This window comes from Emys orbicularis, chromosome 1 (genome assembly GCF_028017835.1).
Source record: "Emys orbicularis isolate rEmyOrb1 chromosome 1, rEmyOrb1.hap1, whole genome shotgun sequence".
Lineage (NCBI taxonomy): Eukaryota > Metazoa > Chordata > Testudines > Emydidae > Emys > Emys orbicularis.
Window position 1 is genome coordinate 358,353,635 of NC_088683.1, and position 25,495 is coordinate 358,379,129.

At 43.0% G+C, this 25,495-nt stretch overlaps 1 protein-coding gene across 1 annotated transcript in view; it reads right to left on the minus strand.

The window, feature by feature from the left end:
* The window catches only part of FAM168A (family with sequence similarity 168 member A), a 348,545-nt gene that overhangs the window by 183,539 nt on the left and 139,511 nt on the right, over positions 1-25,495 (minus strand). The window contains exon 3 of the mRNA XM_065420292.1: positions 1,185-1,272. Coding sequence (XP_065276364.1) covers positions 1,185-1,254 — 70 coding nt within the window. The 5' untranslated portion in view covers positions 1,255-1,272. The remainder of the gene's footprint in view (positions 1-1,184; positions 1,273-25,495) is intronic.

The following is a 25,495-nucleotide window of genomic DNA, read 5'->3' on the forward strand; positions in this document are numbered from 1 at the left end:
AAATAATTTAGGGGCAGGAAAGTGCTTCCTATGAGCGTTCACTGAATATTAAGCAAAAAAAAAAAAAAACACTTCAGAGTGCCATTAGCTTCTCTTCTACTCTAGAAAATAATTAAATTAAGATCAACTAAGTCAATTTTAATTGACCAATATTTCCCATAAATGTTCTAAAATGACATGCAAACTAATTAAACAATGAATTTTTAGACTCTAGTTCTTTTCCTCCCTGCCCCCACTCTCCCCCCAGTGATCTCTCTGAATTTCTGCTGGGACATTGACTCTTCCTTCATCTCTCCAGGACAGCCCTCTAACAGGTCATCCATCTTCCCCATGCCCTCTCCCTTGTGATGTTGTCCTTCATCTTTGTTTCGCATCATCTCCTCCTCCTGTATTTTAGATTTTCTCCTGCTGAATGAAACTGACTGCAGAACTGGCAAAGAGGGCTTTTTGGAGACAGGGCCGACTCCAGTCACCAGCTTGCCAAGCAGGTGCTTGGAGCGGCCACTCTGGAGAGGGGCGACACGTCCAGCTATTCGGCGGCAATTCAGCGGACGGTCCCTCACTCCTGCTCGGAGCGAAAGACCTCCCGCCGAGTTGCCACCGCAGATCGCGATCGCGGCTTTTTTTTTGCGCCGCTTTGGGCGGCAAAAACCTTGAAGCCGGCCGTGTTTGGAGAGAAACACGTTATTCCTCCCTATTTGTTTCTACTGCAAACCTGATAGTCTGTTCCTAGCTGCCTGCTCCAACAATGGACTTTCACCATAAAAGACTCTGAAATACGCATTTTGGACACTTAAAACCATCTCTGAAAGCCTTAAAGGAGAATTGCTGGTTTCCTGGAAATTATTAGGAAAATCTAAGGGGGGGAGGGTAGGATTTTGTGCCTAAAGCTGTAGAGAAAACAGCGTGTGAAAAGACAGGAAAGCAAGGACATGCCAGCTGTCTATCTGTTAAGAGAGTGGCCTTCCAAAGCATAAACTGGTACTTAAAATTGAGGCTTTTGTGGAAACTCCAGGAAAACAGAAAGATCTAGGATTGTGCTGAACGCTTTGCTATAACAACACGTCACAGAATGCCTTTCTATATTAGCTAACTAGAATGGAAAAAAGAAATTTACCAATTGATCTTAATCTGCTCTAACCGCAAAATGCCAAATTCCAAGAGTCACTTAAAACCAAACTTACCTGTATAGGCCATGTTCTTAGGGTTTCCATAGGGAGCCCCAGGTTGAACAGGGCTGTAAACAGGATTCATTGTGGAAGACTGAGAACTCTGGAGGAGAAAGAAAAAAAAAAAGAATTAAGAAGACAGTCTTATTTTTCTTCAACACTAGTCCTCTGTGAAAGGTCTTTGCTTGTACTACATGCTAGCGCTACCATGTTATTATTCAAGACACACTAAGCTGCAAAGAAAAAGTTTTACAATTAGGCATTATAACTAGATAGTGTATTTAATAATTCAAATTTCAGATCCTTCAATTAATTCCCTTAAATTCTTCACCATTAGATGTCCTCCCTACAAAGCATCTGGAGTGTAGCATAAAATTAGTCTTACACATCCTCACCTTCCAAAGTGTTTTGCAAATTACTCCTGAGCAAAGGAAAAAAATCAGGATCCTGTTTCTACTGCACAATGGGTACAGAAAGTAAAGTGCAAAACCTGCAGTAATTCAGTTGCCCCACTAGGGGGAGCTAATGCTTTTTGGGTCATGAAACCCCCCCCCAAATGAACAACAAGCCTCTCAAAGATAAGTTGGTAAAAGAGCACTCCCTGCTGGTGATGCTAAGAGCTGCAGATACCCAAATTCTCAAGCAGTTTACAGCGTGCCTCTATGAACACAACAACCTTGTGCCTGGAAATTAATCTCCTTTGAAACCTCTTTTAAAAGACCAGCCTTAACATTGCTCATTCACAGCACAGTGTACTAAGCTATTATTTATTGGACATCAGTGTGCACGCAGTGCTATTTGAAATCGCCAAAGTCACCGCCCCAGACATAAAATGGCCAGTAAGATTTTTAATTGCATTTCTGCTCATTATCTCTCTAATAAAGATGATTAAAGAGAGCCAGGTTATCTTTTCCTAAGCTTTTATTTAGAGGAAAGCAAGGGACCTGGGAATTTGTGTCTAGTAACTGTCAGTTAAGCAACTGCTCAGTTAATTAGCTTAATGAAGCACATTCTCAATTCTGATTAATGGAAAAATCAGTCATTAAGCTTTATTAGGCAACACATTTGTCTCCACAGCTATCTTGTGACAATTTCAAACATGGAGCCCACCACACTTACTTTAAACGGTCTTTTAAAAAATCTGTTATTTACACTTCATAAAATAAAACCATTCCTTTCAAACTAGTCTTTCCTGATTGATGTGCAATTTGTTAGATCATTAACTCCTTCAGTTTCACCTCAGGACAGTAAACAAGTCAAATGTTAAATGCTAGCAACAATTGGTTTGACAACAATTACTGCTTAATTAATTAGCCTTCCCTCCATTCCCAAGTTAGCCCACAATTCTGTAACAAAAGGAAGACCAGGGATGCCAAACATGCCAAAGGATAACACTACAGAATCCAAATAAATGTATTTACAACACTGACTGGAATAAGTCAAAGCCAAAGTGGCTTCAGAAATACACAATGGAAAGTTTCTTAAAAAGATCAACAAGTAACATAATTGCAAAAACCTACTTATATGAAACGGATTCCTGGGGATTTGCCCAGAATGGTCAGGACAGAGTTTATGGTTCCCATAGTAATTGGCACTTGCCCCTCTTGCTCTCAGCCAGCATTGTGTGTTACTATGGCTATGGTCTACATTTAAACCACTATAGCGGCACAGATGCAGCTGCACTACTGTAGCATTTCAGTGTAGACACTCACTACGGCGATGGAAGTAGTTCTCCTGTCACTGTAGTTAGTCTACCTCCCTGAGAGGTGGTAGCGCTGTCTACACCAGGGGTTAGGTCAACTTAAATATGTCGCTCAGCAGTGTGGGGTTTTTTTCACATCTAGGAGCAACACAGCTGGGTTGACCTAATTTTTTATAGTGTAAACCTGACCTATATTATAGGGGCACGGCAGCACTACTAGAGTTAAGGTTGCGTCATGACTTCTCTTTAAAAGTCAACCTTTCTAAAATCTCTAAAGCTGACAGGCTTAGTTGGATTCCTTTGAAATTTGCTTTGCCTCAGGAGGGTGCAGCGTAGGGTTAGTGACCCAATGTGGGGTCTTTTGAGCAGGGTTTGCGATGATTTAAGCCCTGAAAAAATAGCCATTTTCCAAAAAGTTTCTAGGTGGGTTTCTCTCTCTTTTGCAGAGGAAATGATCAAACTATTTATATGATGCAGGTCAAGATGGTCCTGCATTTTATCAACGTTTTATCCAAGGTAGCATATGGCACTTTAACTCTTGAGGGGATCCAAACTGAGAATGGTATTTAAGAAAATGTATTTTTTACCATGCACATGCACCAATAGAAAAAAAATGGCTAGAGGAGTGCTTCCACACTTGGTGCTCTATCATCAATAGTGAGAACAGTGCACTGTGGGTAGCTATCCCACTGTGCTACTCACTACCTTCTGCAGCTAGGACTTGTGAGAAGGCGGAGTGGATTGCAGCACATCATGGGTGCAGTCTCAACATCTCACGATAATGTTTTTTCATCCCAGCATTCCATGGACTTCCGACTGCGTTTTGCGACATTTTTCAATAGCCCCTGTTTACTGTGTGCCCGCCATCTGTGTCTGAAAGGATGGATCCAGCACTGTTCTCTGCTGTTGTGGTCACTGTTATGAACATATCGCGTCTGGTCGTGCAGTATATCATGAGCACCCAATCTGAAGAGGAAACAAGCACTGAGTGCTGGGATTGCATTGTTATGCAGGTCTGGGATGACGAGCAGTGGCTACAAAACTTTCAGATTCGGAAAGCCACCTTTCTGGAACTGTGTGCAGAGCTCGCCCCAGCACTGCGGCGTAAGGACACCAGAATGAGAGCTGCCTTCTCGGTGGAGAAGCGCGTGGCTATCGCTGTGTGGAAGCCGGTCGGTCACGAATCAGTTTGGAGTCGGGAAGTCGACCGTTGGGGCTGCGTTAACTCAAGTGTGCTGGGCCATTAATCACATCCTGCTACGAAGGACCATGACTCTTGGCAATGTGTGTGAAATAGTGGATGGCTTTGAGGAAATGGGATTCCCTAACTGCGGAGGGGCGATAGATGGAACGTATATTCCAATTTTGGCACCAGACCATCTTGCGATGGAGTATGTCAATAGAAAGAGGTACTTCTCTATGGTGTGCTTGTGGATCACTGCGAGCATTTCACTGACATCAATGTGTGGTGGTCCAAAAAGGTGCATGAGGCACGCATCTTCAGGAACGCTGGGCTGTACAGACTAGAAGATTCCAATGGGGGATGTTGAAATGCCCATAGTGATCCTGGGAGACCCAGCCTACCCCTTATTCCCATGGCTCATGAAACCTTACACAGGAAACCTGGACAGCAGCAAGGAGCGCTTCAATAGTAGGCTGAGCAGGTGCAGAATGACAGTGGAATGTGCCTTTGGCAGATTAAAGGCGTGCTGGTGCTGCCTTTATGGCAGGTTAGACCTAAATGAGGAAAACATTCCCATGGTCATAGCAGCCTGTTGCACGCTCCATAATATTTGTGAGGCTAAGGGTGAAAAGTTTCCCCGGGGTGGAGCACTGAAGCAGGTTGCCTGGCTGCTGTTTTTGAGCAGCCAGATACCAGGGCTATTACAGGGGCACAACGGGGGAGATGTTAGAATCAGGGAGGCTTTGAGGCAACATTTTGATAATGAGCACCAGGAATGTGTACTTCTATACAGCAATCTGCCATGCTTCATTAACTTCAGTTCTCTTGTTTTGCCTAAAAATTGTGATGATTCCTGAGTGGGATTTGTACTAAGTAAATGATTAAACTGCACCTATATATTAATACCCGCACCCAATACTACATGTAGGAACAAATAAAGATTGGTTCTCTTTCACAGAGTTTGTTTTTATTAAACATCAATTAACACATACAAAAGGCTTGGTGGGAAGGGAGATAACAGTGAAGGACAGTGAAGGCTGTCAGAGCTGTGCATAAGCCCAGCTATCATTTTGGAAGCCATCCGAAAGGGTGGAGTGAACGGTGTACTCTGACGTGCTGGGAAGTTTCACAGAATGTGTGGGAGGAGTTCGGGAGGGCATTGAAAACAGTTCTGTATTGGCTGCAGAGGGAGTGGTGAGCACGCATCTGTTCCGACTGTAGCGTGATTAGGGACTTCAACATTTCTGTTGGTTCCTCCTTCACTTTTATCATCCGCTCGTGGCCCTTTAGCATGCACTCCTCACTCTCATTTCTGTCCTGTCTTTTCCTTTTCTCTCCACTCCCTGCATTCTCTTTTTTCAGCCTCTGAGGATTGCAGCACCTCTCAGAACATGTCCTCCTTCTTCGCCTTGGTTGCCTCCTTATAAGACAGGGGCACTCCACCAGTGTGTAGGGGGTTCCCCTGAAGGCCACATCTACAGGAGCACAAGAAACAATTCACAGAAGCATGATGGTTAATTCATGCACAGCATTCAATCATTACAGTAAAATACACCTCCTGTAACATACCAATCACTTTCTCAGTGACCCTTGGTAAGCACATATTTTGGTGAACACCCTAAACATGGTGAGTTAGGCCTGAGTGGGGGGTGGGCATTCAAGATGGGGCAAGGGTGTAGGTGATGTTTTCAGGGGATCAGTGAAGGCGACTATGGACAATATTGTAAATTTTGCCACGATTTTCCATAGGCGGGGGTCACTGAAGCCGATATCTCACTCCTGAGGGCAAGCAAGGACGTAAGGGTGCATCTACTTCACACGTGTGGGTTCAGACTTGGTACTTATGTTGCTCGCCTGTGTGCCGCCTTGGTCCCTGCACAAGTGATTGCCGAGTGGCATGGAAAAGTATCCTACAATGAGGGAAGGAACAAAGCAGCTCTGCAAAAGAACCTTCAGCAGAGGATTGGCGAGTACCTCCAGGAAAGTTTCCTAGACATCTCTCTGGAGGATTCCTGTGAAATCTTGGTGTGCATTAACACACTGTTCCGCTGCACTGCTTAGGTACACAGGGGAACATGGAGCACACACAAACACAGCTAGTCTTGTACATTTCTATCCCTTCACCCTCTTCTACAATACACAGAGCAAAGGACAGCTCTACCTCATATAACCAAGCAGCATAAAGATCACTTACCAGGGCTCTCCGCTTCTGAATCATGTGCTCCAGAGACAGACTGCTTGACCGGCTAGATCCCTCCAAAGTGGAAAAGAGGTCCTGACTTGCCACGCCACTGGACAACTCTGACGTGTGCTCCACGTCATCCTCCAATTCAATCTCTTTGTCCATGACTTTGTCCTTGGGGATAGATCCACTATCTGCCGCCTCCAGCCCTACTGAAGTATCCATGGGCTTTTGGCGGTGGAGGTGGGGTCACCGCCAAGGATGGGGTCTAGCTCCTTAGAGAAGCGGCAGGTCTTTCCCGAAAGCACCAGAGCGAGGGTTTGCCTCCCTTGCATTCTGGTATGCCTGCCTCAACTCCTTTATCTCTGCTCGGCACTGAACCATGTCCCATTTGTTTCCCTCATTGCACAGGCCATGAGAAATCTGCCCATAGGTATTGAAGTTCCTACCTACAGCTGGAGCGCAGCTGGGACTGGACAGCCTCCTCTCCCCATATATTCAGCAGATCCAACAACTCAGCTGTGGTCAAAGCCGAAGAGCATTTGCTGCTGATGCTGCCTGATCAGCTGGGAAGATGTGACGTGAGCAGAGCAAACAGGAAGTGGAATTTCAAAATTCCCCAGGCCTTTAAAGGGGAAGGGGTGGATGCCTGTGGCCTTGGCTACACTCGGGACTTTCCAGCGCTGCCGTGGCAGCGCTGTGAAGCGCGAGTGTAGTCGCGCCGCCAGTGCTGCGAGAGCTCTCTCGCAGCGCTGTATGTACTCCACCTCTCCGAGGGGAATAGCTTGCAGCGCTGCGAGCGAGCGTGCAGCGCTGCAGGCTCTGATTACACTGGCGCTTTACAGCGCTGTACTCGCTGCGCTCGGGGGGGGGGGCGTTTTCACACCCCTGAGCGCAGCAAGTTGCAGCGCTGTACAGCGCCAGTGTAGCCAAGGCCTCAGTACCTGGATGCAGAGCAGCACAGTTCAAACTGCTGACCAGCATGGTCAGGATGGGCATCGTTGGACACCTGCTGGAGGCCATTTACAGCAACAAAACCAAGTGAGGAGTCTACACTGATACTTTGTTGATCTAATTTTGTCTCAAAAAGCTCTATGCCTCTCGTCGAGGTGGTTTTATTTTGCCGGGGCAGGGCAGGAGGAGCAGGGCAGTATGTACACCTCCACTGCTTTGTCAACAAAAAAGTGCCTTTTGCCAATAAAACTAGGTAGTGTAGACAAAGCTTAAGCTCCTCAGGGTAGAAACCGTCATTATTGTGTTTGTACAGGGCCAGCACAATGCAGCAAATTTCAGTTGGGGCCTCTTCGTGCGACCACAATATAAAATAGTAATAATTTAGCAAACCCAATTTCAAGTAACTAGCACGTTTTGGGTTGTATAAACAGTAAAAACAAGTAGAAGAAAATTCCTTTATTAGGTCCTCATGAAAGCAAAGTTCCTCTTTGGCATGGCTAAAATGATTGCACTCACATTATAGGTTTGAGCTTGCTGCAGGAATAGAGGTTTATACTTCCTTCCCTGTTTAGTATGCAGGGCTTTTATTTCAAGATCGTGTGATTGAGTGAATGTGAACTGCATTTCACATAAAAAAAAATTGCATCTAGTTTTAAATGTATTCAGGTTGGCTTCCAATACATTCCATGACGCTGTATCATTCGACTATATATTTCAAATTCATTATGGCATTTGCAAAGCTACAATGAAATAAGAATAAAACAGGTTTCATTTTGCTAGTCCTGTTTCAGCACAGCATTTTGTGGCGCTTCCATGTGGCCATGAATACACAATAAAAAGACTACCAGAAATTAACTGTCAACAAGCAAACAAAAGCCTGGCTCCACTACATGCATCTTCCACTGCTTTTCAGTTCCCATGGCACTGACGCTTGGTGTCTTAGAAGCTGCTCAGACTCGTTACCAAACAGCTGAAGTAGTAAGAATTCCAGAAGGAATGTCATGGGAAGCACCTGCTGGCAAACAACCTCGGGATACTTTCCTGTAACCTGGTTACATTTTTATCTATTTTATCTTTCCAGCCAAAGTGCACGACATCTTTCCATCACACTGGGAAATTACTTCAGATGAAGTGTAAATAGAAATACAAGAGAGGTCAGCCTAAGAGTCTGCATCACATCACTCAGCAGGCCAATGTGTCAGTCAAAAGAGGTTTACTTGGGAGATTTCAAAGTAGTACACACAGCCTTCTCTGTGCAGCGAATGCTGAGCTTGAACTTTCCATGCTATTAAGTGGCTGCACAGTTACACTCCGGTGCTCTCGCCTCACTGAACAAAAGAGAGCCTCTAGAGAGCGTGATGAAACGAGTGTGAAGCTCAGCACTAGACACGGCTGCTGCCAAAGCTACGAGAATCAGAAAAGACTGCTGCCACCGTTCTCTGTCCTCTTGTCCATTCCAGTCATCAGGCAATGGTTATACAAGGACACAGGCAACTTAAAAATCACTTCTGCTTGACTCTTGTTTTATGACCACCACCTAAAATTACGATAACTGAAAAATTACAGGGGGGAAAAAACTCTTCTTTTTTCCAGCTTTCTTTACTTTGTGTATTTAACTACACCGTTGCAAATTGCATTGTATTGGCAATTTTACACATTGAACTCAACAGGACTCTGTGTGTGTGTGGGGCGGGGGGGGGGGGGAGGATTGGGGCCTTAGGGCACCTTCTTCCCTGGGTTTGCATATTTCATATAACAACCAAAGAGAAAAATATTGTGAGTAGGATAATGCTATTGAAAAACCATGAAACTTGGCAAAGGGGACTCAGGAACATGTGCTAATACCTGAAAGTATTTTTCACCTTTTATGTTAATGAATTAGATTTCAAATAGGTAGTGTCCTTCTAAACACAGAGTGTTATTTACAAATATGTTTATATTAGTTGTGCTTTTAAAAAATGTGAGCCATTTCTTTATGGCTCATGTAAGTCTAAATAAATACATCTAACACTTCAAAACTGAATGCATCATGCTCTGTGTGGATAATTCTGAATGCCCCAGAAAGGAAAGATACTTGTTTAATTTTAGAGCTTTGGTCAAATTGACTTTCCCATTGACATTCCATCAGATTGAGGTTCCTATATGCCTAACTCAAATTTGAAAATGGGCCTTATGCTCATAAGTCACTTAATCACTTTGAAATAGGTATGGACCCTTGCGCATTTCTTTGGAGGTGGAATGGAAGTTTCTCCTTTGAGTCTTTATACAGACTAAAAATGATTTCCTTCACAAAAGAAAGTATAGAACCAAGTGAATGTGGACACTATTGAAAGATAAACCAGAAAGATACACTTTTTCCTCACTCTGAAAATCACCTATTATGAATAAATCACACACTTTATTTAAGTTCAGCATCAATGTGGACACAAGGACTGGCCATCAACAAATTTAGGCTCAAAATTAGACAAAACTTTCTAACCATCAGAGAAGTGAAGATCTGGAACAGCCTTCCAACGGGAGCAGTGGGGGCAAAAACTCTAACTGGCTTCAAGAGTGAGCATGACAAGTTTATGGAGGGAATGGAACGATGAGACTGCCTACAATGTCATGTAGACGATCTGCGACCGCTAGCAGCAAATATCTCCAATGGCTGGTGATAGGACAGTAGATGGGGAAGGCTGTGAGTTACTGCAGAGAATTCTTTGCCAGGAGTCTGCCTGGTGGGTCTTGCCCACGTGCTCAGGGTCTAACTATCATCATATTTGGGGTCTGGAAGGAATTTTCCCCTGGTTAAGATTGGCAGAGATCCTGGAGGCTTTTCACCTTCCTCTGCAGCATGAGGCATGGGTCAACTGCAGGTTTAAACTAGTGTAAATGGTGGATTCTCTGTAACTTGAAGTCTTTAAATCATGATTTGAGGACTTCAGTAACTCAGCCAAAGGTTATGGGTCTATTACAGGAGTGGGTGGGTGAGGTTCTGTGGCCTGCAATGTGCAGGAGGCCAGACTAGATGATCATGATGGTCCCTTCTGACCTTGAAGTCTATGAGTCTATAATTGTATTCAGCCCAAATCCTTCTATAAACATGACCAGACCTTCTGACACTACATGATATTCAAGTTCCAATAGCTTCTTGACAAATTTTCAGTTGTTTGAAGCTTGATCCTCAGATGCGATTCTCCAAAAATATCTAATCAACTTCTGATTCATCAGGTAAAGTTTAAACCAGGGAATCTATGAGGCTGCATATTTTTCTCTCCCTCAAAAAAACCACTGTGACCAGTTTATATGATCTCAGATATACTAGCATTGAGTAATTTCCTATAATTGTAGCCTGATTTTTAATTTTATTATAGTAACCAAAAGGTTATTTTTATAAATTTCATGAAAATCAAAATATTTAATGACAGGTTTCAGAGTAGCAGCCGTGTTAGTCTGTATCCGCAAAAAGAACAGGAGTACTTGTGGCACCTTAGAGACTAACTAATTTATTAGAGCATAAGCTTTCGTGGGCTACAGCCCACTTCTTCGGATGCATATAGAATGGAACATATATTGAGGAGATATATATACACACATACAGAGAGCATGAACAGGTGGGAGTTGTCTTACCAACTCTGAGAGGCCAATTAAGTAAGAGGGGAAAAAAATATATTTAATGTGTTGAAGGTCTTACACGAGCACTGATTCTTGTCCTGAAAAATTCTGGTCAAAGTTAACATTACTAGTTATGTATGATCTCAGGTTTAGAAAAAAATCAAGGTCAATTTTAATGTAGAAATCAAAAAATCCTGACTGCATATAAGTGGATTCTAGAAGTTTCACACTAACACAGGTTTAGTCTGGAATTCTTGTTTGTACAAAATAGCATAATTTAGACTATTTTTTAAACTATACTCCTTATGTTTGTAAAATTAAGCCAGGACATCACCCTGGACCCTGAACTTTTTCTTCTTCCACTTCTCATGTAGGCCAATGTGTTGACTCCACTTTTGGTGAAACCCTAGTCTTTGCTTTATCTCGTCTCACCTGGACAATGACAATTCCCTATTTTCTCCTAAAATTCCAGCTCTCCAGACTCTAGCGCAGTGATACACAGACCTCAGTGCTTCAGGAGCAAAATTAGCTATGAACATTACCAAAAGAGCCGCAGTCGTGTGAATTCATTGTTTCATTTAATATGTGTGTGCGCGTGTGTGTACACACAAACTATTCTCACAGCAAAATGACTGCCCAAGTATTATTATTTTATCAGTTACAATCGGTTAATAACATAGTAAAAGCACCCTGATTGGTTAATAACTTAGATTGGTTAATAATTAAATCACACAGTGTTTTAATAACATGTGCTGCAAAGAGCTGCAGGACACACATTAAAGAGCCACTTGCGGCTCGTGAGCTTCAGTCTGAGCATCACTGCCCTAGCAAATGTAGAACGCTAAATCAGAAGCAGATGTGGAATGTATATGGACACTTAAGAAGGAAGAGAATCAGCTAAACAATTGGAAACACACAGGTTGCCTTAAAGTGAGGGTCTTCAGTAAAACACTTGACATACTAAATTTCAAAGACCTGGTGTAGGAAACAATACCAAGGAAAGGCCACATGAATACCTTGCAAGTACATAGCACCTTTTACCCAAGCACCCTTGAGAAGCAGGTCAGTTAATACTCATTTTACATACTGGCAAGACCGCGGGACGGAGAAGTTAAAGCAGCGGTTTTTAAACTTTTTGAACTGAGCCTCCCCTTTGAGTTAAAATTTTTGGTTGCTGCCCTCCCAACCCAGACCAAAATAGACACATGCAAAAGTGTGCTTGGTAGCCTACTCATAAACCTAACAGAGATCGTAACATAACTTTAATTACATTACCTACACCTGTAAGTTTCAAATACACAAGTACTTATCAATGGCACAGCCAAGGTCTCCTCAGCAACGAGCTGCTTCTACCTTACAGCCAGGCAGCACTGCTCCTCTGCCCCTCCCCCCTTGGGGCTGGTATTGGCCCAGGTATTGGGTTTTCGGGATGGGGGAAGGAGCACGCGACAGTCTCTGGGAGTGGAGCCAGCGCTGGGCATGGAGGCTGCCAGGAGTGGAAATCGGCGCAGCCGCAGCAGATGTTGACACGGACCCACAGGCTGGGTGGCTCGCTGAGGTGAGGCAGTGGGTTGAGGTGGCGCTCCCTCCCTGTCCCCTGTAGGGGCTTCCCTGGGCCTCACTGTATGAGGCTGGCACGAGCCACCTGGCGTTGTCACTTGCCCTCCGGAACGTTCCTCCACACCCCCTAGGGAGGTACGCCCAATTGTTTGAAAACCTCTAGGTTACATGGACTAGCTCAGGGTCACACAGCCATCTTGAAGCAGAATAAGGGAATTGTGATTCCCAGTCTCCTGCTCTAACTACCAGACACATTTCATCTAGTATCAGAGGGGTAGCCGTGTTAGTCTGAATCTGTAAAAAGCAACAGAGGGTCCTGTGGCACCTTTAAGACTAACAGAAGTATTGGGAGCATAAGTACTTGCATCTGAAGAAGTGAGGTTCTTACCCACGAAAGCTTATGCTCCCAATACTTCTGTTAGTCTTAAAGGTGCCACAGGACCCTCTGTTGCATTTCATCTAGTAAAACTTTCTAGCATTTGTAACAAGAACAAGCCTTTGTGCTACTGATTGTAGAATTCAATTGCTATTTCATAAACACAATGGAGCTCCTGACTTTAAAATTAACTGCTCAAAAATAACTGCTGGAGCAAAATGGAAGACCTTGACCCTACAATTATTGATATTTAACTTGAATAGTCCAGTAGAGGGGACAATCAGGTTTGGGGACAATGATACTGTGTGTTCATTCAGCATCTAGAAAGAGACAGTTCCTGACCTCACCTAAGAAGGCAAGTGACATACAAAGGTTTGAGTGAACAGTTAAATATATAGCTATATAAAAACTGTATATAACCTCTGCAATTGTATTATAAATACATAAAACACAGTAAATTATCCCCAAATGGCATTCTATGGCTATGCCTATTTCTGTTGCACCCAGTGACAAATATAATTGTACCACTGTCAAAGTTATCAAAATGACAATTGCTTATTTGTACTATTACTGAATATTTGAATTTGGTGTGGCAAATAAAATCCACAGACTTGTGTACTTCAGCCAATCAGAGAATAGCTTACCAGTAACAGAACTTCATCGACAAAAAAATCATTGGACATTTATAAATAACCCACTTTCAGACTGGATGACATTTATCTATCAGGAAATGTGCCACGTGGAAATCTGAGTGACTAGTGATCAGATTCACATGATCTCAGCAATACTGAGTACCTGTAAGCGCCCTATCTAAACACAGAGCTTGGAGCTGAAGACACAGCAAAACTAGGGCCATGGGTGGAACAGTGTAACTTTGGTGTAGGAAATATGAAGTAATATACCTGCTAAAAACTGACAAGCATCAGAAGGGCTTACGCCTTAAGGATCCTGAAGGATGAGAGGGGCAGAAACTTAAAACCATCAGATCAATGTGTCTGGCCACAGTTGGGGAAGCAAATACAACAGTGGGATGTATCAATAAAGAAACAGAGCAACAAACTTGCATTTTGTTCACTGTCCCACATGTGATCAAATACTCAAATAAATGCACAACTGACTTTGTCTGTATTTTAATGTGCACACACGAGTAAGTATTCCCAGTTAAAATCAGTAGGGAGAATGTCTAGAGCTATCCATAGTATGTTCTTTTCATTCATTTACAGCTATTTCTCAACCATTTATTTTGAGTGCTTGACATGGCAACCTTGACAAATGAATGTTAAGAGAATGTTTTGTTTTAGAAGTTGTTGGGGGTGTGGGGTGGCTGTAATTTGCAACTTTCAAAAAAAAAAAAAAAAAAAAAGTCCAAACTGAAAAAGCAAATTCCATTATGTGGAACTACAATGACCTGGGACTCAGGACCTTTAAAACCACAACCCAGATCTCTACCCTTTGAGCTAGAGGACTGATTGGAAGCAGTAATGTGCTGTTATCCTTTACGGAAACTAGCAATTATAAGGAATGGCTCATACCTTTGCCTTGGGCTTCCACACCTACTTATGAAACAGCGGAGGAGTACCGGGAACCAGGAATCATGGGCTCTATCCCCAGCTCTGTTGAGGGGTGTTCTCTAGTGGTTATACAGCACAGCAAAACACATACATTTGATAGAATCACTTTGAAAGGCAGTGTAGCTAAGTGGCTAAGACTTGGGTCTGCCATATTAGAAACTTGGGCCCAGATTCTAATTCCCACTACAATCCATTCATGCCACGCCAACATAAACACAGTGTACTTTTACTGTGGTACCTGTCCACCTCCACAGTGCCAATTTGTTATTTTTGGCTCAATGGATTTTGCTAAGAAAACGTATGCTTGGGTGAATAATGTGAAAGAAACTAACTCCTTTCCTCAAATACATAAGATATGTGAGTTTTCCCCTCTGGACACCAGTTGGTATCTTTGAAAAACCAAAGCTATTTTTGACATGTACAGATCATGAGCTCCCAAGTTTGGGGAGAGGGAAAGTTTTTCATTGGACAATGGGGTGGTTATAAATGTTGTTATAAATATTCAGTACACTTGCCAAGGCTCTCGTGTAGTTGTTAAATACTATTAAACTGTTTGTGACCAATGGCAAAATATGAATCCACCCTTTTGATTTATCATGTGTTAAGTTCAGTAGAGTCAATACATCCTTATTATACATGTACCCCCAAAGATTAATTATTGCCTCATTTCTATAGTATTCCACAAGCTAAAAGGGATACATTAATTTTGAAGCCCATATACCAGTTAATACTTCCATCGCCTATTCCAATCCTCATTTTATTTATTAGAGACACTTTGCTGTCTTGTCCTATTGCAAAAGCAACATTGCTCCACTCTCAGAACCCAATGTCCCAATTTTGTATTCCAACCGAGTCACATTCTCTGGAAATCAGCGATTATCTTGAATTCTTTTATCTTAATTATTCTGACTCATCGTGTTTTACTAAAAATATTTCTCAGGATGTGAGCATCTGGATGATAAATCCTTTCTGTGTCTCTCTTCTAAAGAAGACTTCTAGTCCTTGCACATTTCCCCCGTTCATTCCTCTATACAGCTCTCTTGACACACAGATATTCAAAGATTTAGTATTCTGTGCTTTAAGTCTACTAACACTTCAATTTCCTTTGCTTTCACATGGTCCATTAACAGCTCAGCCCCAATACATATGAGCTGCAGCTACTTCACTTCTCTCAATCTTCATTTTGTCTCCCCAATGCCAGGTGGCAGCCTTCCCTTAACTGCTCTTGACTATTGTTATGGCTTCAGACATTCTAAGCTTTCTTTGGCAGAATTACCTGGGTCTTTTCATTCAGTACATACTGTACAATAATATATTAGTCAAATCAAAGAGGACTAAAATCTGCTTTACAATATCATTATGAAAATTTACTAGTTCAAGCATAAGTGTAGGCACACACCCTAGCCATGATAATGAAACACAAACTGATGACATGGTACTTGTCAAACAAAATCATTCATCTCAGGTGATATATTTCCTCTTGGGTGAAGCAAAAGTACAGTTTTCCAGGGCGAATTTAAAGTGACACTACTAGCTGAGCACAAAATCTAACCTACCTTAAATGTTGTTAGAATCCAGAGGAATTTCCTCACCAAATTCTAAGGGCAGGTCTCCAGTTAAAACGGTGCAGTGACACAGCTGCACTGCTGTAGCACTTCAGTGAAGATTCTACTACACCCACAGGAGAGCTTCTCCTGTTGGCACAGTGAATCCACCTCCGTGATTGGTGGTAGCTATGTTGATGGGTCCCACAGATATAGGGCTATCTATGCTGGGGGTTAGGTGGGTATAACTTCTTCGCTCAGGATAAAGGAGTTTAAGGCACAAGTCGTGTTCTCGTCCATCCTCTCTGTTGAAGGAAAAGGCCCAGGTGGGGACCATCGAATTGTGGAGGCAAATGCGTGGTTACGCAGGGGGTGTCAGAGAGGGCTTTGGATTCTTCAACCAGGGGATGTTGTTCCAGGAAGGAGGATTGCTAGGAAGAGATGGAATCCACCTAAAGAAGAGAGGGAAGAGCATCTTCACAGGCAGGCTTGCTAACCTAGTGAGGAGGGCTTTAAATTAGGTTCACTGGGAGATAGTGACCTAAGCCCGGAGGTAAGTGGGATACTGGGAGGAAACACAAGGAGAAGAGTGCAAGAGGGGAGGCCTCCTGATTCATACTGAGAAAGTAGGGCAATCGGCTAGTTATCTTAGGTGCCTGTACACGAACGCAAGAAGCCTGGGAAACAAGCAGGAAGAATTAGAAGTCCTGGCACAGTCAAGGAACTATGATGTGATTGGAATAACAGAGACTTGGTGGGGTAACTCAAATGACTGGAGCACTGTCATGGATGGGTTTAAATTGTTCAAGAAGGACAGGCAGGGGAGAAAAGGTGGAGGAGTTGCACTGTATGTAAGAGAGCAGTATGATTGCTCAGAGCTCCAGTATGAAACGAGAAAAGCCTGTTGAGAGTCTTCGGGTTAAAGTTTAGAGGCGAGAGCAACAAGGGTAATGTTGTGGTGGGTGTCTGCAATAGACCACCAGACCAGGAGGATGAGGTAGATGAGGCTTTCTTCAGACAACTAACAGAAGTTTCCAGATCACAGGCCCTGGGTTCTCATGGGGGACTTCAATCACCCTGACATCTGCTGGGAGAGCAATACAGCAGTGCACAGACAATCCAGGAAGTTTTTGGAGAGTGTTGGGGACAACTTCCTGGTGCAAGTGCTGGAGGAACCAACTGGGGGCCATGCTCCTCTTGACCTGCTGCTCACAAACAGGGAAGAATTTGTAGGGGAAGAAGAAGTGGTTGGCAACCTGGGCAACAGTGACCATGCGATGATCGAGTTCAGGATCCTGACAAAAGGAAGGAGAGCAGCAGAATACAGACCTTGGACTTCAGAAAAGCAGACTGACTCCCTCAGGGAACTGATGGGCAGGATCCCCTGGGAGGCTAATATGAGGAGGAAAGGAGTCCAGGAGATCTGGCTGTATTTTAAAGAATCCTTATTGAGGTTGCAGGAACAAACTATCCCGATGTGTAGAAAGAATAGTAAATATGGCAGGCGACCAGCTTGGCTTAACAGAGAAATCTTCAGTGAGCTTAAATACAAAAAGGAAGCTTACAAGAAGTGGAAACTTGGACAGATGACTAGGGAAGAATATAAAAATATTGCTCGAGCATGCAGGGGTATAATCAGGAAGGCCAAAGCACAATTGGAGTTGCAGCTAGAAAGGGATGTGAAGTGTAACAAGAAGGGTTTCTACAGGTATGTTAGCAACAAGAAGGTGGCCAGGGAAAGTGTGGGACCCTTACTGAATGGGGGAGGCAACCTAGTAACAGATGACGTGGAAAAAGCTGAAGTACTCAATGCTTTTTTTGCCTCAGTCTTCACAGACAAGGTCAGCTCCCAGACTGCTCACTGGGCAGCACAGTATGGGGAGGAGGTGAGCAGTCCTCAGTGGTGAAAGAACAGGTTAGGGACTATTTAGAAAAGCTGGACATGCACAAGTCCATGGGACTGGATCTAATGCATCCGAGGGTGCTGAGGGAGTTGTCTGATGTGATTGCAAAGCCCATTGGCCATTATCCCACAATAGTCTGGGACCTCCCCCGTGGCGATCGGGGGAGGTCCCAGACTATTGTAAAAAGGCAAATATAGTGCCCATGTTTAAAAAAGGGAAGAAGGAGAATCTGGGGAACTACAGACCGGTCAGCCTCACCTCAGTCCCTGGAAAAATCATGAAGCGGGTCCTCAACGAATCCATTTTGAAGCACTTGAAGGAGAGGAAGGTGATCAGGAACAGTCAACATGGATTCACCAAAGGCAAGTCACACCTGACCAACCTGATTGCCTTCTATGGTGAGATAACTGGCTTTGTGGATATGGGGAAAGTGGTGGATGTGATATATCCTGACTTTAGCAAAGCTTTTGATACGGTCTCCCACAGTATTTTGGCCAGCAAGTTAAAAAAGCATGGATTGGATGAATGGACTATAAGGTGGATAGAAAGCTGGCTAGATCATCGGGCTCAATGGGTACTGATCAATGGCTCGATGTCTAGTTGGCAGCCGGTATCAAGTGCAGTGCCCCAGGGGTCTGTACTGGGGCTGATGTTGTTCAACATCTTCCTTAATGGATGCTGGGATGAATTGCACTCTCAGCAAGTTCGCGGATGACACTAAGCTGTGGAGAGAGGTAGATACGCTGGAGAGTAGGGATAGGGTCCAGAGTGACCTAGACAAATTGGAGGATTGGGCTAAAAGAAATCTGATGAGGTTCAATAAGGACAAGTGCAGAGTCCTGTACTTAGGACGGACGAATCCCATGCACTGCTATAGGCTGGGGACCGACTGGCTAAGCAGCAATTCTGCAGAAAAGGACCTGGGGATTACAGTTGACGAGAAGCTGAATATGAGTCAACAGTGTTCCCTTGTTGCCAAGAAGGCTAATGGCATATTGGGCTGCATTAGTAGGAGCACTGCCAGCAGATCGAGGGAAGTGATTATTTCCCTCTATTTGGCACTGGTGAGGACACATCTGGAGTATTGCGTCCAGTTTTGGGCCCCCCACTACAGAAAGGATGTGGACAAATTGGAGAGAGTCCAGCAGAGGGCAATGAAAATGATTAGGAGGCTGGGGCACATGACTTATGAAGAGAAGCTGAGGGAACTGGGCTTATTTAGTCTGCAGAAGAGAAGAATGAGGGGGGATTTGATAGCAGCCTTCAACTACCTGAACGGGGGTTCCAAAAAGAGGATGGAGCTAGGCTGTTCTCAGTGGTGGCAGATGACAGAACAAGGAGCAATGGTCGCAAGTTGCATTGGGGGAGATCTAGGTTGGATATTAGGAAAAACTATTTCACTAGGAGGGTGGTGAAGCACTGGAATGGGTTACCTAGGGAGGTGGTGGAATCTCCTTCCTTAGAGGTTTTTAAGGCCCAGCTTGACAAAGTCCTGGCTGGGATGATTTAGTTGGGGTTGGTCCTGCTTTGAGCAGGGGGTTGGACTAGATGACTTCCTGAGGTCTCTTCCAACCCTAATCTTCTATGATTCTACTATTTGAATTTTTCACACCCGAGTGACGTAGATATACCTATGTAAGTTCATAGTGTAGACCTGACCTCATTATTTAATTTGGAACAATAATGTTATTCTCATATTCTGTTAGTTGTACTGTGTATTATTTTCTGAGGCCAGGTCTACACTACAAACTTGCATAAGTATAACTATGTTGCTCAGGAGTGTGAAAATTTCACATCCCTGAGCGATGCACTTATACTGACCTAACCCCTGGCGTAGATAGCACTATGTCGACAGGTCGGCTTCTCCTGTCGACATAACTATCATTTCTCCCATCAGCCTAGTAGTGTCTCCACTGAAGTGCTACAGTGGTGCAGCATTTAAGTGTAGCCCTGCCCAGAGACTCTCTGGCACACTTCAGATCTCTCATTATTACTAATGCCACACTCCTTTAATATAAACCATGTTTCAATAATCAGATATAAAGAGGTTCCCAATCATATTAAATGGGAAAGGTGATAATTATTACTAATAAAAACTAAGCATGGGTGCTTTTCATCTTCACTTGCACTTAATAAATATTAAATAATCAATCACCGTAACAATCCTATCGTACAGATGGGGAAAAACGTGACACAGATAGGTTAAGTGATGTACTCAAAGCCTATGAGAGTTCAGTGTCAGAGCCAATATTAGGCTCCTCCTAACTCCTGTGCTCAGCCCTCGCTACTCTCTATTATTATCCAGCCTGGGCCGAGAAAGCAAATGATCCAACCAACGGGCCCAATTTGGTGATGAATCCTGGTCACATGCCGCCTGAGGCACGTTGCGCATACACTAAGAACTAGCACTGTACAAAACTCAGAAGTGTTCTAGGTGCATAACAGGGCAAAGAGAAGAGGTATGGACTCTGCCTCCAAAAGAGTATGCTCTAATTTCATAAATGACGCAGTGAGAGGTACAAATAACAGAGGAGAATGGAGACACAGGATGGAGTAATTTGATCTTGTCGTTACTCACGGATGATATGTACAAACCGTGAGTTACAAGGACTTTTTGTTGTTTTGTTTTATATGGTAAGTCAGCCAACGCAGTTTAGTTTGACAAACTGAAACAAAACTCATTTCAATTTTCTCGACAGAAAGTTCCACCGCAAGTTAACCTTCCACGTGGAAAATTTCAATTTCACACAGGGCCTAAGGTGAGTAGAGCATGCGTCTTACACATTTTATTTAGGGTATGTCTACACTACCGCGGTAGTTCGACGGCTGGCAATCGAAGTTCCGGGTTCGATTTATCGCATCTGGTGTGGACGCGATAAATCGAACCAGGAAGTGCTCGCCGTCGACTGCGGTACTCCAGCTAGACGAGAGGAGTACCGCGGAGTCAACGGGGGAGCCTGCCTGCCTGCCGCGTGTGGACCGCGTCTGAACCGTGGTAAGTTCGAAGTAAGGTATGTCGAATTCAGCTACGTTATTCACGTAGCTGAATTTGCGTACCTTACTTTGACTTGGGGGGTAAGTGTAGACCAAGCCTTAGTTAATAAACCAGACTATTGTTTATATTACCATGTAACTCCATTCTCCTTCTTCCCCCCACCCTCCAATATCTTAATGGACTGGGAAGCTTGCCTGCCCCCTATCTTTGCTCCACAGATGGAAAGAAAAACAGAACATGAAAGTTTTAAGCAAGTAAGAGATACTGCAGTTTAAATACACTCAAAAATAATCCACTAAAGCATTGGTTCCCAGAACTGTGGGCTGTAGACCACTAATAGAGCATGAAAAGCTGACAGGTCACATGTTACTGGCTCTCCTCATTTCCAACTGAAAGAGAGGGGTGGTCAGAGACAGGGGGCGGCTCTATGTATTTTGCCGCCCCAAGCATGGCAGTGAGGCAGCCTTCGGCAGCATGCCTGCAGGAGGTCCGCTGGTAACACGGATTTGGCGGCATGCCTGTGGGAGGTCCGCCGGTCCCGTGCCTTCGGCGTACTCGCCGCCAAATTGCCGCCGAAGCCGCGGGACCGGCGGACCTCCCGCAGGCATGCCGCCGAAGGCAGCCTGACTGCCGCCCTCACGGCGACCGGCAGGCCGCCCCCCGCGGCTTGCCGCCCTAGGCACGCGCTTGGTGCACTGGTGCCTGGAACCGCCCCTGGTCAGAGAGATGAATGAAGAGCGGACGTCACCAGCATGATTAATTTTTTCCAAAAATGAAAATATTCTTATCATATTAAGCTAAACAGTCTCTCTAAGATGTGGTTCACACCCTGGAAAGGTACAGAAACCACTACATTAAAGGAAAATCAGCACTTTGGGTATCATTACGAAACACATAAGCATGTATGGTTTCAGAGTAGCAGCCGTGTTAGTCTGTATCCGCAAAAATAACAGGAGTACTTGTGGCACCTTAGAGACTAACAAATTTATTAGAGCATAAGCTTTCGTGGGCTACAACCCACTTCTTGCATCCGAAGAAGTGGGTTGTAGCCCACGAAAGCTTATGCTCTAATAAATTTGTTAGTCTCTAAGGTGCCACAAGTACTCCTGTTATTTTTGCGGATACAGACTAACACGGCTGCTACTCTGAAACCTGTCATTATGCAAGGCACTGCATTTAGCCGTATGGAGTGGAAATCCATCAACTTCATGAAAAAACTCTTATGCATCCGAAGAAGTGGGTTGTAGCCCACGAAAGCTTATGCTCTAATAAATTTGTTAGTCTCTAAGGTGCCACAAGTACTCCTGTTATTTTTATAAGCATGTATGTAACTTTACACATGAGAAGTCCTAATAACTTCAATTAATTGATTACCCTTGCATGTAAATCTAAGCATACAGGTATGTGTTTGCAGGTTTAGGACTTAGAAACAGTCATGCTGCTCTTTAGTTTAAAATGCTAAAGACAATGTGATACCCACATGAACCCAGCAAGTACAAGATGAAATTCTGCTGATCCTCTGTGTTGAATGCTATTTTCAAATAAATACAACCAAGACACTATTTTTTTCTTAAAAGCAATGTTTATTTACAAAATTAATATGCTCAACTGTGAAAAGAAGAGTGTATTAGTTAAATTCACAAATCTGTCACTCACTTTTGCTTAGGTTTGAATGATGCCACAGCCTCCATACAGAGAGCTACAATGCCTTTCATTTTAGCCATGATGAATATCTTATTTTCTCCCCAAAGTCTCTTTGACGTTATGACTCCCAAATTGATGAAAAAATATAAAAGCTTTAATGTATTACACAATGGCTTAATTTCACATTAATCCCTACCACCAGAAACCAATTTCACAAAGTTAAATGAGTCTGAGGATTTTTTAACATGTCATCCACAGTCAAGTTTACCCCAACTCTTCCACATGCACTGCCACTAGGGCTCAGACTGTGTCTACAAAATATTATAAATTATGCCTTGCACAACCATTCGGAATTTTATATTTCTGTGCCAGTGTATCTATGAAGGGAAAAGTTTAATTAAAGCCAAAGTGCATAATCTTTAAAGTTAATGACACTTTGCAAAATAACATCTTAGCATTAGTGGCTCACTAAGTACCATAAAGAAACAAATGTAGTTGAAAAACTTTGAATTTGGGGGTATGTTAACCCATTAATTGACACACGTCCTGTGGCTCCATTGCATATACACCAAATGTTACATTTCAGCACTTATGCAAACACCAAATCAAGCATTTGCTTATGTCCAAATAGATGTATAACTATATACTGTCTGTTGCCACTTATGATTTGGCTATTCTTAGAAACCAAATCTGCAATCTTGCTTAACTTTAAGTCCCACTGTGAGACTGTGACATTGTGCAGTCTATATGGTTTTATAAAAACTTGATAATAAGTCAATATAATGTAACTGGGATAGTTTTAGAAAAATTTGACAATAAGTGAATATAATGCAACTGGGGTATGCTTTGTGCAAAAGGTCTCTTGTAAGGTATCATTACAAAGCTTATAATCTACTGAGTATGATCATCTGATTTGTATAAATGTACCACTCTTTATCTAAAACTAGAAATATAAAATGTAACTCTGAGGGCCTATTGTAATTATGTAAAGTGTGGGCCATTAATGATGGTTTGGAATCTTGATGACTCCCATTGTCTGCAGATGGCTGTTTACCTGTGAGTCTCCCTGTATATGTGTGTGCTGGCAAGTGAGTAATGAAGTCTTGCAGTGACATGTGATCATGTCACCTGAACTGGAATCCATCTTTAATCTGGTGCTTTTCCAGTGAGGGGGGGTGGAAACCCAGAGGGACAAAGGGTTCCCGCCTTATGCAAAAGATATATAAAGGGGTGGAACAGAAGAGAGGGGGAGAGAAGCCATCATGAAGAATCCCCTAGCTATCACCTGAGCTGGAACAAGAGCTGTACCAGGGGAAAGAATTGTGCCCAGGCCTGGAAGGTGTCCAGTCTGAGAAAAAGCTTACTGAAGCATCTCTGAGGGTGAGATTATCTGTATTCAGTTTGATTAGGCATAGATTTGCGCATTATATTTTATTTTGCTTGTGACTTACTTTGTTCTGTCTGTTACTACTTTGAACCACTTAAATCTTACTGTCTGTATTTAATAAAATCACTTTTTATTTAGTAATTTACTCAGGGTATGTATTAATACCTGGGGGAGCAAACAACTGTGCATATCTCTCTATCAGTGTTATAGAGGGCGAACAATTTATGAGTTTACTCTGCATAAGCTTTATGCAGGGTAAAACGGATTTATCTGGGTTTAGACCCCATTGGGAGTTGGGCATCTGAGTGCTAAAGACAAGCACACTTCTATGAGCTGTTTTCAGGTAAACTTGCAGCTTTGGGACAAGTGATTCAGACCCTGAGTCTTTGTTAGAGCAGACTGGAGTGTCTGGCTCAGCAAGACAGGGTGCTGGAGTCCTGAGCTGGCAGGGAAAACAGAAGCAGGGGTAGTCTTTGCACATTGGGTGGCAGCTCCCAAGGGGGTTTCTGTGATCCAACCCGTCACAGAGACAAGTCATGAGCTTAAAGTTAAGCACATGCAAAGTGTTTGCAAAATCAGGGCTTTAGACTGTCAGATCTTCAGGGCAAAGACTGTTGTTTATGTATTCTGTAAAGGGCCCAGTACACTTTAGGCAAATACAATACCTGATTTGCACATGCACATCTACTATTTGTGCATTTAACTTTCAAAATCTGGCCCTTAACCTGCAAACAAGTAGGAGTACTCGCAAAATCAGTACTTGGTCCTGGTAGTGAAGGCAGGGGACTGGACTCGATGACCTTTCAGGGTCCCTTCCAGTTCTATGAGATAGGTATATCTCCATATATTATTTGGCCATAATAAAAATTCTCTCTGTATATATCACAATCTTTTTGCCTTAATTTTTCATGTCAGTTGAATTAAATGTTTGAAATGAATTCTGCCATATCACATCACATAAGTACACAACACACAACAGTGGTAATTTGAAAATATGGAATTGTGAACTCAATTTGATTCTAAATGAACAATTTCTATTCCTAAACAGCCTTAAAGGTACATTGTTAAATAGTATGTATTCCCAGACAAAAAATTGTTAATATAGAGTTAAGTTTGAGGGTCATATCAGTATCTTAAAGATAAAAAAAACATTACCAGGATATTGTAATTATCCCAAAAATCAAGCATTACAAACTCAAGAAATTCAGCATTACAATAAAGAAATGTACAATTAAGACATGCACACAACTTTAACTCTGCCGTGTTGTGATGTCATGCAATACAATTATGATGAATTAAATTATACAGTTTAGTGTGGGTGGGCCCAAATTAAACTGATTTTCAAATACACATTTCCCACCTCAGTTTCAGGAACAGCGGACTATTGTGAGGAGCTGATGAATGGAGGCAGTGGCCATCTTTGCTAAAGGCAAACTGTGGCCTCAGTCCCTTAAGGATAATAGGAGACAGCAGTCATTTTGAATGGTGTGAGTTTCTCTGAAGTAGGCCATTATTCTTCAGCTTTTGCTAAAGCAATAGCTTTTGTTATGAAGAATAATGGGGGGGAAATTACCATTAAACCTACATAATTATTTAAAAATACAAAGTATTTGCTGCATCCAATTTATTCAGGAGTCTTCTCTGACCATTTGTGTGTAAATATACGTCTGAGTTGAGATTATTCGGACAAGTTTTGAGGTTTTTTTTAAAGGATCCTTTAAAAATCA